At 35.9% G+C, this 14,367-nt stretch overlaps 1 protein-coding gene across 1 annotated transcript; it reads right to left on the bottom strand.

Moving 5' to 3' along the window:
* Positions 1–8,521: 8,521 nt before the first annotated feature.
* On the bottom strand, positions 8,522–12,800 carry LOC148023314 (putative xyloglucan endotransglucosylase/hydrolase protein 28). Its single transcript, XM_087695202.1, has 4 exons — positions 12,512–12,800; positions 10,953–11,056; positions 10,568–10,776; positions 8,522–8,996 (listed from the first exon to the last, which is right to left on the bottom strand). The coding sequence occupies exons 1-4, from the start codon at positions 12,795–12,797 to the stop codon at positions 8,579–8,581; spliced, it is 1,017 nt and encodes a 338-aa protein (XP_087551328.1). The 5' UTR covers positions 12,798–12,800; the 3' UTR covers positions 8,522–8,578.
* Positions 12,801–14,367: the final 1,567 nt, after the last annotated feature.

Raw genomic sequence — 14,367 nt, 5'->3', positions numbered from 1 at the left:
CAATTAAACCGACAAAAGTGAATACCTAGCAGTCTTCAGCTACATAAATAAATCAACTGGTTAGAAATAAATCCTAACCTTAATTTATTACGAGTGCGCACTCTAAACTCATAAACGTTTATTAATTTAATATGCATTTTGCGGAATCACCCGCTATGGAATCACCCATGTACACACTAAATTAATGAAACGCCCGAAAAGGACAGGCGTCCCCATCAACTTCTCGCACAAAGAATCTTCTTTGTGTATGAGCCCCGGTCATCTAAGTTTACGGAATCCACCGTAAAACCTCACGGAATCCACCGTGGAATATGCCTCCTGGCATCAATGCGTGCTTCAATGAAGATAATTGCTCAAATCAATGTATAGATCCTTCTATGTAAGCCATAAAGTCTTGATGTGACCACAAACACCTATTAGAATGATGATAGGCCTAGGATGGAATATGAAGTTTGATCTTCTAAGTTGTTGTCTTGGATATTTCAGCATTAAAACTAAGAATAATGGTTCATTAAGCTTAGAGTGAGCATTAATGTTTCCAAGGAAGATTTGTCAAGGCTAATGGCAAACAATATAAAGCATGTTGTAGCCCCTCAACATTATTGTAGTTGTTCTTATGGATGGAGGACTTATTACTCTTGTGCTGGCAAGATGTAGACATGATGGACCTATACTTTCTTTCTCACAATTGGAAGGAGCTATACAGCTTGGAGCAGGAAAGCATGATGGTTAGAGTGCTATCTAGGCCTCGAGGAAGTTACTATATGTATGCCCTCTATATCAAACACCTATTAGAATGATGATAGGCCTAGGATGGAATATGAAGTTTGATCTTCTAAGTTGTTGTCTTGGATATTTCAGCATTAAAACTAAGAATAATGGTTCATTAATCTTAGAGTGAGCATTCATGTTTCCAAGGAAGATTTGTCAAGGCTAATGGCAAACAATATAAAGCATGTTGTAGCCCCTCAACATTATTGTAGTTGTTCTTATGGATGGAGGACTTATTACTCTTGTGCTGGCAAGATGTAGACATGATGAACCTATACTTTCTTTCTCACAATTGGAAGGAGCTATACAACTTGGAGCAGGAAAGCATGATGGTTAGAGTGCTATCTAGGCCTCAAGGAAGTTACTATATGTATGCCCTCTACATCACGTGCGTTCAAGGCCTAGCTATAAATATCCTTATCTATGATTTTTTTAAAATAAAACATAACCCTTTTCTATTCAATCTGTAAATAGCCCCTTTATATTACACCCTTTTGTATTTAAAAATATATATAAATGGTATTTTAAAGGTACATTATTTTGAACCCACGTGACACACACATATATTCATAAGTAACTTACCCGAGGTCTAGGCCTGTGAAAACAGTGCAAGCTATGCTGAATTGTGTGCAAGCAAGGATGTTTTGACGTTGGTCTCACTATAGGTAGACCTTTCCAATATAAACCTAATAGAGGTTGAGGTTTCTAACATAGAGTCAAGCTCCATTGTCACTTGGATGTGTCCATTTGCCTAATGCTAGATATTATGGAAGACAGTTTTGTCTTTGCCATGGATCTAACTATGATGTATCTAGCCACCCTTGGAAGGGTCTTGGACCTTACAATCTTGTGGTTGCACATTCCTAAAATTGATTTTGATTATGCAGCACGAATTTAGACTTGATTACATGCCAAATTTTTAACTCATCTTCCCTCTTAATTGACCTTGCCAATTTCTATTTATGTGTTTCATAGTAACCCTAGAAGTACAAATTCAACATTGTCATTTACTAAACTAAACTTGATAGTGAGCATTGATTTCCCAAAGGTTATTGTGCCAATTAAGTCTAGTTATCCCTCTTTTTACCAAGCTACCTTCAAAATGGCCTAGCTTGACCACAACCCAATATTTTGGCCACAGTTTGCTAAATTCCTCAAATGATCAATGGGTTCTTGACTTGGAAGTAGCATCAACATCAAGAGCTCACCACTAAGTGTCCCAAGCAAGCCAATACCACCCTCTACAAACCTTGGCAAAGGTTGGAGGCATGCCCACAAGTGCTACTGACCTTTGCAAATGACATCCAAAATAGAGCACAACAAGTGGAGAAGGAAAATTCCTTCATTCACACACATGCAATAAGTCTAAAGCAACCGGATGGTTTGCACTACTCAATCTAGAGACCATTAAGGAACTCTAGTGGGATTATGAGAAGGAGTGGCTTGACTGCTGGGAAAATCTAAATCGTGAACTCCATGCCTCCATGTATGATCCCTACTCCAAGCTTCCATCCCTGCCTGACAAACTAAATGAGTTAGGCACAGATGCCCAGTCTGCCTCTTTTTCCCAACCACAGATTACTATCAATCCACATGTCTACCAGTCGCAAGGTAAAATGCCCTTGCTAGTTCAGCCTTGTCTTACTCACACTCAATTTCAGGCTCCGCTATCACATTTAAACTTGTCACCACACTCCACATCGGAATGCCCACTTCATGTCCTAGTCAAGATTTTATTGACCTGGACCCAATTTTCCCTCCACCAAAACACCACTAAAGCACTTGCCTCTAGCCACGAGTCAAAGCTAAGAAAGAACCATGCAAGGATCATGGAGAAGAATCCCCAAATCCTAACAATCTAGGCACGAATCAAGGAGGCAGAGATCCTAACCCTAATGATCCACCCTCTGAATATCCCTTCTCTCCCAATCAGGATATCATGAAGTTGGCAAACATTACCCGGCTCTGGGCTTGCCTTGCTAAGTTTGAAACCTTATTCCTTGAAATATTGGCACCACATCCATGCACTCCTAAGTACCGAATCCTTACACAAATAAGAAATGGATGGCTTGCAGATCCACCTCACTGTGTGAGCCAAAGCTAAGAAAGAACCATGCAAGGATCATGGAGAAGAATCCCCAGATCCTAACAATCTAGGCACAAATCAAGGAAGCAGAGATCCTAACCCTAATGATCCATCCTCCAAAGTCCCCTTCTCTCCCAATCAGGATATCTTGAAGTTGGAAAACATTACCCAACTCCGAGCTTGCCTTGCCAAGTTTGAAACCTTATTCTTGAAATATTGGCACCACATCCATGCACTCCTAAGTCATGAATCCTTGCACAAACAAGAAATTTATGGCTTGCATAACTGCCTCACCCACATCACATTTGACTGTGATTAGCTCTAGCAACTAATCTAACTAGGAGCGCTTTACTTGGAAAGGCCCACAGCCAACCTAATATTTCATAATGTGCCACAACCTTCACTCTGGACTTGTATCGATTTTTGGCTATAATAGTACCACTTGCAGTATAATCTTCTCCCTCTGCTACAACCCCAACTACTTGGTCCAATAGTACCTTGCCTCTAGTCTCCACCAAACCCCAACTCACCCCACCCCTTACTTCCTCCCATCCCTCCTTTGAGTCTAGCTCCCATTGCCCTGTATCCACTCCAAGTCCAGATCCAGCAAGACAATGCACTCATACTAAGGATGAAGGTGATATCAGCAAATAACCTGGTGGATTCAAGTCCACCGTATGTGCTAATGTAGGGCAATGACAATTAGTAGTGTTAAAAGCAAGATGACTAGTGATACATTGATGAGCAAACAACTGCAGTGGTAGTTATGGCCATTATCATATCACATGGTCCAAGAGAATATTGTAGTTGGTATAGCAAGCTACAAAAGGGAGAGACTTGCTCGAGCAAGGGGCTCATGGTCTTTTGGATAGTGGGCAATTGGTTGTTTCAACAGTTCACATATAGTTGATACTCAACCTAGTGATTGTTTTGATAGTTCACAACCTTGACTAGTAGCCTGGTTGCTAGAACAGCAATTGAGAGCTATCCCTAGTGTATGTCTTGAGTCATGATCATTGATAGTAGTAATGCCTCCCTCTTGTATTTATGTTGTCATTTAGTTTATGAAGTTATGTTAATTTCCCATTGTTGGTCTCTGTGTATTTGAATACTATCATTCTCATCTCTCATGAGGCTATTATATTGGATATTAGCTTTGCTTCGTGTAAACCACCTCAACTACATTGCATATGTCTTATGTACTTTCTTTCTTGGATTTTATGAGATGGAAAAGAGACAAGGAGGTGAGAGAAAGGCTATGCAGAGAAGAGGGCCTAGCCGAGGAGAGCGAAAGACTAGAAGTAGAGAGAGAAATATAGAAAGAAGAAAGAGAACAAGGAGGAAGCCATGGAAACTGAAGGAGTAGCTTAGAGATGAAGAGGATCTTGTATTATTAATTAAATGATTGAAAATTTAATCCTCTTACATCTTATACTAAAGTCAAGATGATTAGTATTTTCTCTCTCTAAAATAATGTCTATTTCCCCTTCATTGCAACTTTGACCTTTCTAAAAAGAAAACCTTCAATTCTTGAAATAGAAGCATCTCATTGACAAGAGCCAAGACTCAAGATCAAGAACCGTGACTTAAATCAAGCAAAACCTATTCTTATACGCTCAAAGCTAGGAAAACACTTATGCATAAGTAAACTTATCATATTGCTTGTCGCAATGAAAGGGATATTTGAACTATTTGTGGATTCTAAGAAATAATTGATCTAACATAGGTTAATTCTTGGATGTGCTCATGAGACCTTCCCTAAGGTTATTTGTGCTAGCTCTTCACCAAGAAGCTGGATTTATCACTCTAGATGCTAGGATCAACAATAGATGCAAGAGATCTCTGTATAGGGACTTGTTTTACTAGGAGACGCCAAGGAGCCAAGGGGCTCTTGCTATAATTCCTTAGGCCTTCTAGGACCAGCTTACACCCAAAGGATCTCAAATGGATCTCCTAGAATGCCTTGATGCTAGTTGAGAGCGAACTTGGTGGGTTAAAGTTGAGACTATACCTTATAGGTAGAGGGATCGATGTATATCACGCCCCCTCATTTCTCATTCTCTTTGAACCAATGCGCTGATGGTTTGCTTCAATTTGAGAGATGAGACTACACCTTATGGGTAGAGGGATTGATGCATATAATGTCCCTTGGTCCTCACTCTCTTTGAACCAAGTGCAACAATGGTTCATTTCAAATTAGGGATGATGGTAAAGTAGTCACCTCAAATCTAATAGTAGATAATGAGGATAAGAGACCATAGTATTAATTTAGGACTAGTTTTTGATTGATTCGTGTGGGTTTGAGACAAAACTTCCCCTACAATGTAAACTCAAGTAGTTCAAGGTTATGATTTTTTTATTATTCCAATGGTGTTTTGAATGGAAGCCTTGCCCTTTTAATTACCTTCTAATTGACTACCAAAAATACACACCATCTGAATTCATTAAATAGGAACACTACAAGATTGTATTAAATGTATTTGAATGTATTTTATGTTAATCAATACATTCAACTACTTTTTTTATATTGTTTCAATTCAACTGCTTCTATTAGTCTTTGAGCTATTATATAGGAAATATCCAACCCAATCCACATCTAACAAGGTAGCAGACATGGACAACAAGAATCTACTTTTATAACTTTAGGGGTATTATAGGGGGCATATACTTCATTTTAAAAACATTTCATGCACGTAATATATGTACATGACAAATTTCTTTGAAAATATTGGAATACTAAAACCATTGTAATGCACATGAGTATGTATGTTGCTATATAATGACAAAGATATTGACACGTGTGCATATACCAACAAGCTTGTTTTAGGAAATATTTTAACACATAATATTGATGGTGTGGCCTAATATTTATATATTTTTTGTATATACTTCTATTGGATTTTCATCATGAGTCACTGGTATATGTTTCATTTATTGTAGCATGTCAATTTCACCCAAATTATCATACTTTTTTTTTGCTTCTTCGAAATATAATCTTGAAATTTGTTAATTATATCATTGGAAAGGCTTATACAAAAGGGCATACTTAAACCAATGATTTTTATAAAGAGGAACATGCAAACACTTTGTGGCAATAATCTTGAAAATGTTTTCGATTAAAACATGAATACTCCAAATGATTTGTTATGACAATAATACATTCATGCATGAAGAGAGATACTCACACGTTAATGCAAAACTCTAACTCTTAATCTAGCCTAAGGAAAAAAGTACAAATCATTTGAAAGACTCTAGATAGTTCTTATGGAATAGTCCCCAAGTATGAGAAAGGATGAGTAGGTCATTATTAAGTAATTAATTGGCATGTACCATTTATTTCTAATATTTCTATGGCTCCACAATAAGCAAGAATGTGATTACTCCACCTAAGTATAAGCATGTAATGCCACTTCTATGTGTCTAGTTATTGAATCTCATATGTGTTCTTATGAGTTACAAGTAAGCTTACATTCCCTTTACATTGAGCTTGCTACATAAATAGTTCTCTTAGCCAAAACATAGATAATGTGCATTCCACTTCTATGAGTGTGTTGGTCTTATCATTCAACCATAATACCATAATAACTTAGTAGTGGTAGTATTGACAAAAGCAAGGATGATGTATTGTCAACCTCATTTAGTAATGGGACCAACTTAGTTGAAACTCAAATGCTTGATAATTCATTATAGTGTGTATAAATTTATGAGGATCCTACTATTACTACTTTAATAACTTTATAACTTTGATCTATGCCATGGATCCTTACCAAAGGTCTAGAACTTTCATAAAGAATTTTGACTATGTAAGCTTCATGGACAATTTTTTGTAAGTGATCAAAGAAGCTAAATAATAGAAAAAAATTTACCCTCTTGATTAGAAACTATGAAATTCTTGAATTTTTTCTAATTATCTTATTATCATAAGTTAAATGATAGAAAAGTGCAAGTTTTCTATGCAATTCTAAAATATATCTAGCCTAAAAAAGAATTAAATGTTTTAAGTGTTCATTTTAGGCTTCTTTGAGAGGAATCTCCTAAGTTGTAATAACACCCAAAAGCTTTCCATTCTGTATTTTTGAGCTCCTTTGAGAGGAGTCACTAAGATATTCCAAATGTTTTTACACATTTTATTTCAACATAAAAATCCTATCTAGGAGACGAGAATCTTGTGGGCTAATACTTAATCAATTGCAAGTCCTTTCTCAATCTTGTATTTCCAAATTGAAGATGACGGTACATCCCATTAGAGATCCAAGGTTAAAATGATCTCTAATATGCCAAATAACCTTGCTCTACTGTTAGTCAAATTAGGTCATTCCATTTGACTCCAAATAAAGACACTTATAGCCATGGTTCAACAAGAATTATCTAATGAGAAGGAGAAGACCAAGATCAAAGGTTTTCTTGCCAATCATAGATATCCTTTACTTCCAAATAGGTTGTATATCACTCCATCTATTAGATATTTCTCAGATGAAATGGTGGAAATCTATCATGACCCCAACTGTGCAAGGAAGATAATCTCATAGTCATGATGTATATGCTAACAATGCTTACACCTCTTATCCCTATCAAGAAAGCCTATTACTTTGAAATATTTCTCAAGTTTTTGTGAATGAGATGTTTGGACTTCGTGATCACAAGGAGAATATTATACATGATTGAGAATCAAATTTTGGTTCAAATTTTTTGACTTTCTTTATAAGCAATAGGGACCCAATCATATTTTAGTGCCTAGTATGCAAAATCAATGGTTGAGTGAAAGAGTTGATTTGCTTTTAAGGCTTATATAAGCAAGAATTTTTATCTCCCTTAAATTTCTTTGCTCCCACCTTAACGATGGAAGCATCCAAAGAAGATGCTTAAACATGAACAAGTACAATCCATTTAACTTGAATTCGTTTGACAAGTTATATCAAGGTTACACAATATACAAAAAGCTATGTAGTGATACACATATCTTACCACCTAGATAAAGAGGTGAACATTATCATCATGTGAATCAAACAAAATTAGACAAACAATAAAAATATGTGCTTAGCAACCATGCTTGATTGAGCCATTGACCTTAAGAAACTTGAAAAGGAATTACAAGCACTTTAACTTGATACTTCTTAATAATATAAGGCATTTGCAATGGAACTTTATAGCTTGGATAATGTTAATATCTGCACCCTTGGCAAAAAAAAAGGGCAAAAAGATGCTTGGTGAGTATGCTTACTTTAATTGTTAAACTCCAAACTTAAACTTCAAAAAGTAAAATCATTTTGAATGTTACATCCTTATAATACAAAAAGATGTTCTTTATTATTTTTCTAGGTTATATAGATTGAGTCCAATAGATAATTCTTCATACTTTTTCATCACATTTCTTTAAGAGGACAAGCTAGTCCATTAGGTAGGACTTATACTCAAAATCTAAGAGAAGGACTCTCATCATAAGCTTATATGGCCAATTTTGTACCATCACCTCCCCAATTTATGCTTTATTGTTACATGTCACCCTTACTACATCAAGCAAAAAAAAAATCTTCATTGAAAACATTTTCTAGATTCCAAAATCATTAATTGAGAAATAAGTGATCATATAAACATTATGAACTGATAATAATTCAAACTGGGCACAAAGAGACATCGAAAACCAATTGCAAAACATATCATCTTCATATCAAATGCTACATCTGTAAAAGAGATGCACTTACAAATCTCATTAACATTCAATCAAAGTTCCTTGTCATTACAAAACTTGATTTTTTCTTCTAGAGACCTTGCACACTCAGGAAGAGAATTTGGGTACCTTTGGTTGTCTGTACAATAATCATAGGTAGAATAATGCTCTTGCACCCAGTTCATCACTTTCTTTTGATGACGAGTCATCTTTCGATGTACTTTGTGTATAAACTCATTAGCACAATCTAGTGGAGGATTAGGGGTGTTATCTTGTTTGACTACACAACCATTTAGAATTAGATTGGCATACTTCGCAACAAATGGAGCGTAAGTGTAGTTAACTTTATATCTTCCTCCATCTGTTGCCCAGTCTGATCCATCCCAAATTGTACCATATAGGGACATTGGCTTTTTTGGAAATTGATCAACATTTACAAATTCTCGTATGGGTATATCATCCACGTACAACCTGTATGCATAGAAGAAAGTAGATATGTTTGTGTAACTATGTCCTTGAGGAGTGTTAGCACACATTAAAAGATGTAAGTCTACCACATGTGATCAATAGAAGGGCTATTTTACTTCACAAAATTTGGATGAATTAATAGTATTCCATTTATAGAAGGTGTTTTTTAAGTTTCTTGAGAAAAAGAACAATAAGTAAAAGGGTGGAACACATGTTATATGGATGGTTCCTTATAGGTAGAACCCAAAATTCTACTCAAAAATGAGAATTTCATATATAATACATGATATTTCAACATTAGAGAAGGCCAATAATAATGTCACACTGATCATTGCCTTATATTTTATTATCTTAAGCTTCAAGATCAAAAGTAAAACAATATACGAATTGCTAAAATCAAATAATTGCTTCCTGAATATAGCCAACAATCTATGGGAATTGACTATAGCAAAAGATAGAATGAATGTGAAGCAACGACTTGTTTGAAATGATCATAAGTTCCATGTAAAGAATTAAGAGCATAATAGAGTAGAAGGTGAGAATTAAGCTCTCAGGAGTACATTAATACAAATGCTAAAGATAACATTGAATCAAGTGTTATTGTTAATGTGCACTAAATTCCTTTGCATTCATCTTTTGCAATGTTTGAGATCCATCCATGAATGTATTCGTGGGCATAGCATATGCATGTACATGCGCATCTATGTATGCATACATGTGTGTATCCATGCATGTATGCATTTATAGTAATCTTAGTGGTTTGTGTATGGATGCCTATATTATTATGTTTTTTATATATGTTTACAAGTATGGATGTGCTTTGTATCTAGGTCATGTGTAGTATGTGTGTGAGTTTATATTTGCATGGTATGGATTCATGTCTCTATGTATATGTGTAGTTCTCATGTAGTTCCAATTGGTTCACCTTTCTACATCATATTCATAGTATGCATGTGAATTTATGCTTGCATAGTATGGATTCATGTCTCTATGTATATGTGTAGCTCTCACGTAGTTCCAATTGATTCACCTTTCTACATATTCAAGGAGTCTTCCATGTCATTATGACCTAGAATGATTTTCCCATGCTAAATGCATCGAGAATGCTTTCAATTCATGTCTATCAAAATATGTGCAATAGGTACATATGGGCTTGTTTAAGTTTTTCACAAATTGTCTTATGATAAATTTGTATCCAAGTGTTTCCATGTCATTCATGTAATGAATATATTTTTCTTGAACTATATGTATCAAGGAAATATTTCTTTCAACCCTATTTAAATTATACACTAGATCACAAAAGAATATACTTGGCATATATAAGCTTCAAATGTGGAAAACCGATTGATTATTTGATAAATGACTATATACTAGGCTTTTGATGCATATAGTCATTCAAATATGTGTGTCTAGTGTAATTGTGAGTGCATAGTGTGTGCACCGTGTGTCTAATGAGTGTGTAATCTAGCTATAGATTTTTTGTTTGGAACAAAATTATTGTTGTCGTGCACATGTACATGTATGCATGTTGTATATATGACATGATTAAAAATGGATAAGAATAATTAACTTACACAATGTGGTCGGTTGTCCATAGGATACTATAGTCATGGTAGTCAGCTGTAGGATCAAACCAAAGGCGAATTCTTTGCTCTCTCCCAGTCTTTACACTGTTGTTCACATATATGTTTGTTTGAAGTATGTAGTCTTCACCAGGAATTCTTCCTAGAAACTCAAAATCTATCTCATCATGTTCGTTTGGGTACATATCTGAATTTGATGCCTACATTCAACATCAAAGATTTAGAAAAAGAATCCTAATTATAAAGTTATATAATTTAGCTTTTCATCAATTAAAGGCTCCAAAAGTTTATATAGAAATGAGAGATACCAATTAATAAGTTTATTAATGTATTCACTTGTCCTTTGAGGGTTCTGAAAGTTTATACAAAAACCCACATAGAAAGTTGTAATAACCCCAGCTGTATTTTTGTTAGTCGGCAACTTTATGGCAGCACTGAAAAATCCATGTAGGTAAGTTCCTTGTGATTTGAAACCAGCACCTGAATGCATTTCATGTATCAATCAAACTACATGACTATCAATAGAAGATGTATTCAAAGCATAAAGAATCAACTGACTCATGCAACTCAATCTATTCAGACCCAAAGGATGTCACCTAAATGATCGAACAACATTAGTGAAAAAGAATATGCGTATCATTCTTCATGATCAAAACAAATTTAGCTATCATTTTCAAGCAAAAATAGGCCTTGCCAAGGATGATGTACATATTCATTTTGCTAAATAATATATGAATCAAACTTTTTGCATTAAAAAAGGATTGACAAAAAAGCCAATGCAACTTAGAGGGAAATTTTGTTTAAGAATATGCTCAATTTGGAGGAAAGATTTGCATATAAGATTAGCTAGGAGAAATTTGTTTAAGAATATGCTCAATTTGGGAGGGTAGATTTGTATAGAAGTCTTTAGATATTTCCAATTCAAGTACTAAATGACATTATAGTCCTTGTTATAAGTAAAGATGCAATTTCATGAAAATTACTTTTTTTGTATTAATTAAAAGGTTGGCCATCATGACACTTTTGGATTTTGTTTATTGGATTATATGATTCCCAAGATATATATGAAATGCCACTATATGAAGTTTATACTATCAAAAAGTAAGGTGCAATGAACATGTTTTGAAGATGCATCAATGAAATATGCCCAAGCTAACAAGATATCCTAACCCCAAATGATTACCTAAAAGAGGGAAACTATTATGCATGAACGTCTCATGGCAAAATAAAGTTGGAAGTGGCATCAAAGCAAACACCAAAAGAATTGCAATAACAAGGGTGTGATATAATAACTATATCATAATCACAAGTGATAGAAGGTGATGAACTTGCTTATGAAAGGGTATATGGGTGACTTACAAACATCCATATACCCTTTCTTTAGGCACATTGAGCATTATTTGGGAATGAAGGTTTAAGATGTAGCTATCCTTATAGATAATGCAAGCCGTGCTACTACATAATACGATTGGCTGGGCACATTTTAAAAAAAGGGGTGTATCGAAGTAAAGACTAGAGCATACACGGGAGTTGTGGAAGGCTACTTGGAAGTGCATGGCAATTGTGTAAATGAGGTGTGTGGAATTGTGCCAATAATAATAATCTCATTTAATATTTTGTGACAAAAATCTTTTGGTTGCCCTACTGGCAAGTCATTATTTTATTAACCCACTAACACGGGTTCAATTCTCCCTTGTTTAACACCTACATATCAAACCACTATGTCCATGGGACATGTTAACATTTGCAAGATTAGATGTACATTTTGTAGGCTACCATTTTCGTCTCTCTCTCTAAGGTTTTCAATAATTTGTATGGAATGTAAAAGTTGAGCCCAAGACCTTCTCATCACCATGCATTCAACTTAACTAACTTTGCTACACCTATTTGATGGAAATGCTCTCTCTCTCTCTCTCTCTCTCTCAAGAACCATGCCTGAGGAAGTGTTGAGGGTGAGGGAGACTTCGAGGTGGTCGGCAGAGAGGGAGAATGGGTTGCCCCAGCCCACGCCCGAGAAGGCGGTGTCGAAACGGGAGTTGGGGAAGAGGGCCGTCATGGAGAAGTCGGGTGGCGGGGGAGCTTCGATCCTGCACTTGGCGGCCGCGGCCATATTCATGCCTCCGCCCCCGCTTCTCACCATCAACATCACCAGCACCATCCATACCACCACTAACAACCTTCTCGCACACCACCACATCGCTAACGCATCTGCACGCATCATCTCCATCTCTCTCTCTCTCTCTCTCTCTCTCTCTCTTTATATACACGTACTCGCCACCTCGACTCTCATATAAACTTGCCTCGCTTATAGGTAGGTAGCTTTCCCTCACCAACAACCCCTCCACGTTCCATCTCCCCCCCTCCCACTCCCACCTTCCAGCCCCCTCTAATCCATATCCCACCACTCGCTGGACACCATTAGCCATTCCTCTTCCCTTTGCCCAAAACATAAGCATGCACTAGCTATGCCAAAGGACCTTCCACATGCTTGGAACACAACCTCACGCCCCACCTTTCGTGAGGTAACTTATAGCATAGAGGTGCCCAGGAACTTGAAAATCATTAATTCCTTGCTAAATTTTTCTCATTTCTCAACACCTTAATGTCTACATTATCCTAAAATACAAATGTCCCAGCTATCCATTGACTTTAAGTACATAGGTGCCCACTAACTCTTGCTCATTCATCAACACCCTTTTATCAAGGTTAACATGCTTGGAGTAGAGGCCCTCAATATGGTGCATCCACCACCACATGCTCATTATCAAAATCCTCAAATGCTTAAATGGCTAAGATATTTCTACAAACACACTCACTCTCTTAATTGAGTCCCCAATTCCTAATTGCTTGTGTCTAAGATCCTACAAACTTACTTGAGCTCAATTGGATTCCTTCTACCAATACATATGTGCCTCCCACACCCGCCTCCCTCTTACACACCACCTTAGAGTAATGTGTAAAATACATAACCAAACATATGCCTACCTAAGTATGTTGAGCCTCCCAATTGGTGGTCTAGACAAAATCATCAACAAAATTGAAAATTTATTTGACAACATGAGTCATTTATATCTCATTTTCCTTTACATTTTGCTTCTTCCTTGATTTAAACTTGCAATGTGATCACAATATATGAATTAATCTAATTGTTGATGTGTTCATTTTGAATCTATTTAGATCATATAGTTTGTCTAATTTGTGCTAGCTCAAAAGTAGTAATATAAGAGTTTTACAACCATTGACTCCATACCCTTTTGAATGGAGCCCTAATTACTTTTGTTCCCTCCTCTGTATAGTACAGTAGTACCACTTGATGCATAATATCATTGGCATAGAGTTTTTAGTTAGAATGAAGTTAACTCAAACTCTGACTAAGGGGTTACCATGTGTCTTAGGATCAAGAACTTGCAAAGTATTAAGCATAAGTTTATGAATTGTGTATGCAATTTTTTAATATCATTGTTTCATTGTGTAGTAATATTTTGGGGCTCACTAAATATTTCCCACATTCACAAACTTGCCAAACATTAAGCACAAGGCCATGTAAATACTTGTAAAGATGTATAGCTAAATCTCTCTCTAGATCACAATTTGCCAAACTTTCAACATAGGGCTATTCGAGTAGGATTCATGTTAGTATATTTTAAAATATTTTATCTACAATGATGTTGACTTATATAACATATCATGTATTTTATTTTAATTATAAAGGAGTAAAGCCTACATGCACTTGCATGCACCCCCATAAGAACTATGCCAATAATAGAGTGATTATAAAATCATCACATTAT

This window comes from Lygodium microphyllum, chromosome 16 (assembly GCF_053477565.2).
Source record: "Lygodium microphyllum isolate KBCC chromosome 16, Lygodium_microphyllum_v1.1.10, whole genome shotgun sequence".
Lineage (NCBI taxonomy): Eukaryota > Viridiplantae > Streptophyta > Polypodiopsida > Schizaeales > Lygodiaceae > Lygodium > Lygodium microphyllum.
The sequence above is the reverse complement of the archived record's forward strand: the minus strand, read 5'-3'. Positions and strand labels throughout refer to the sequence as shown.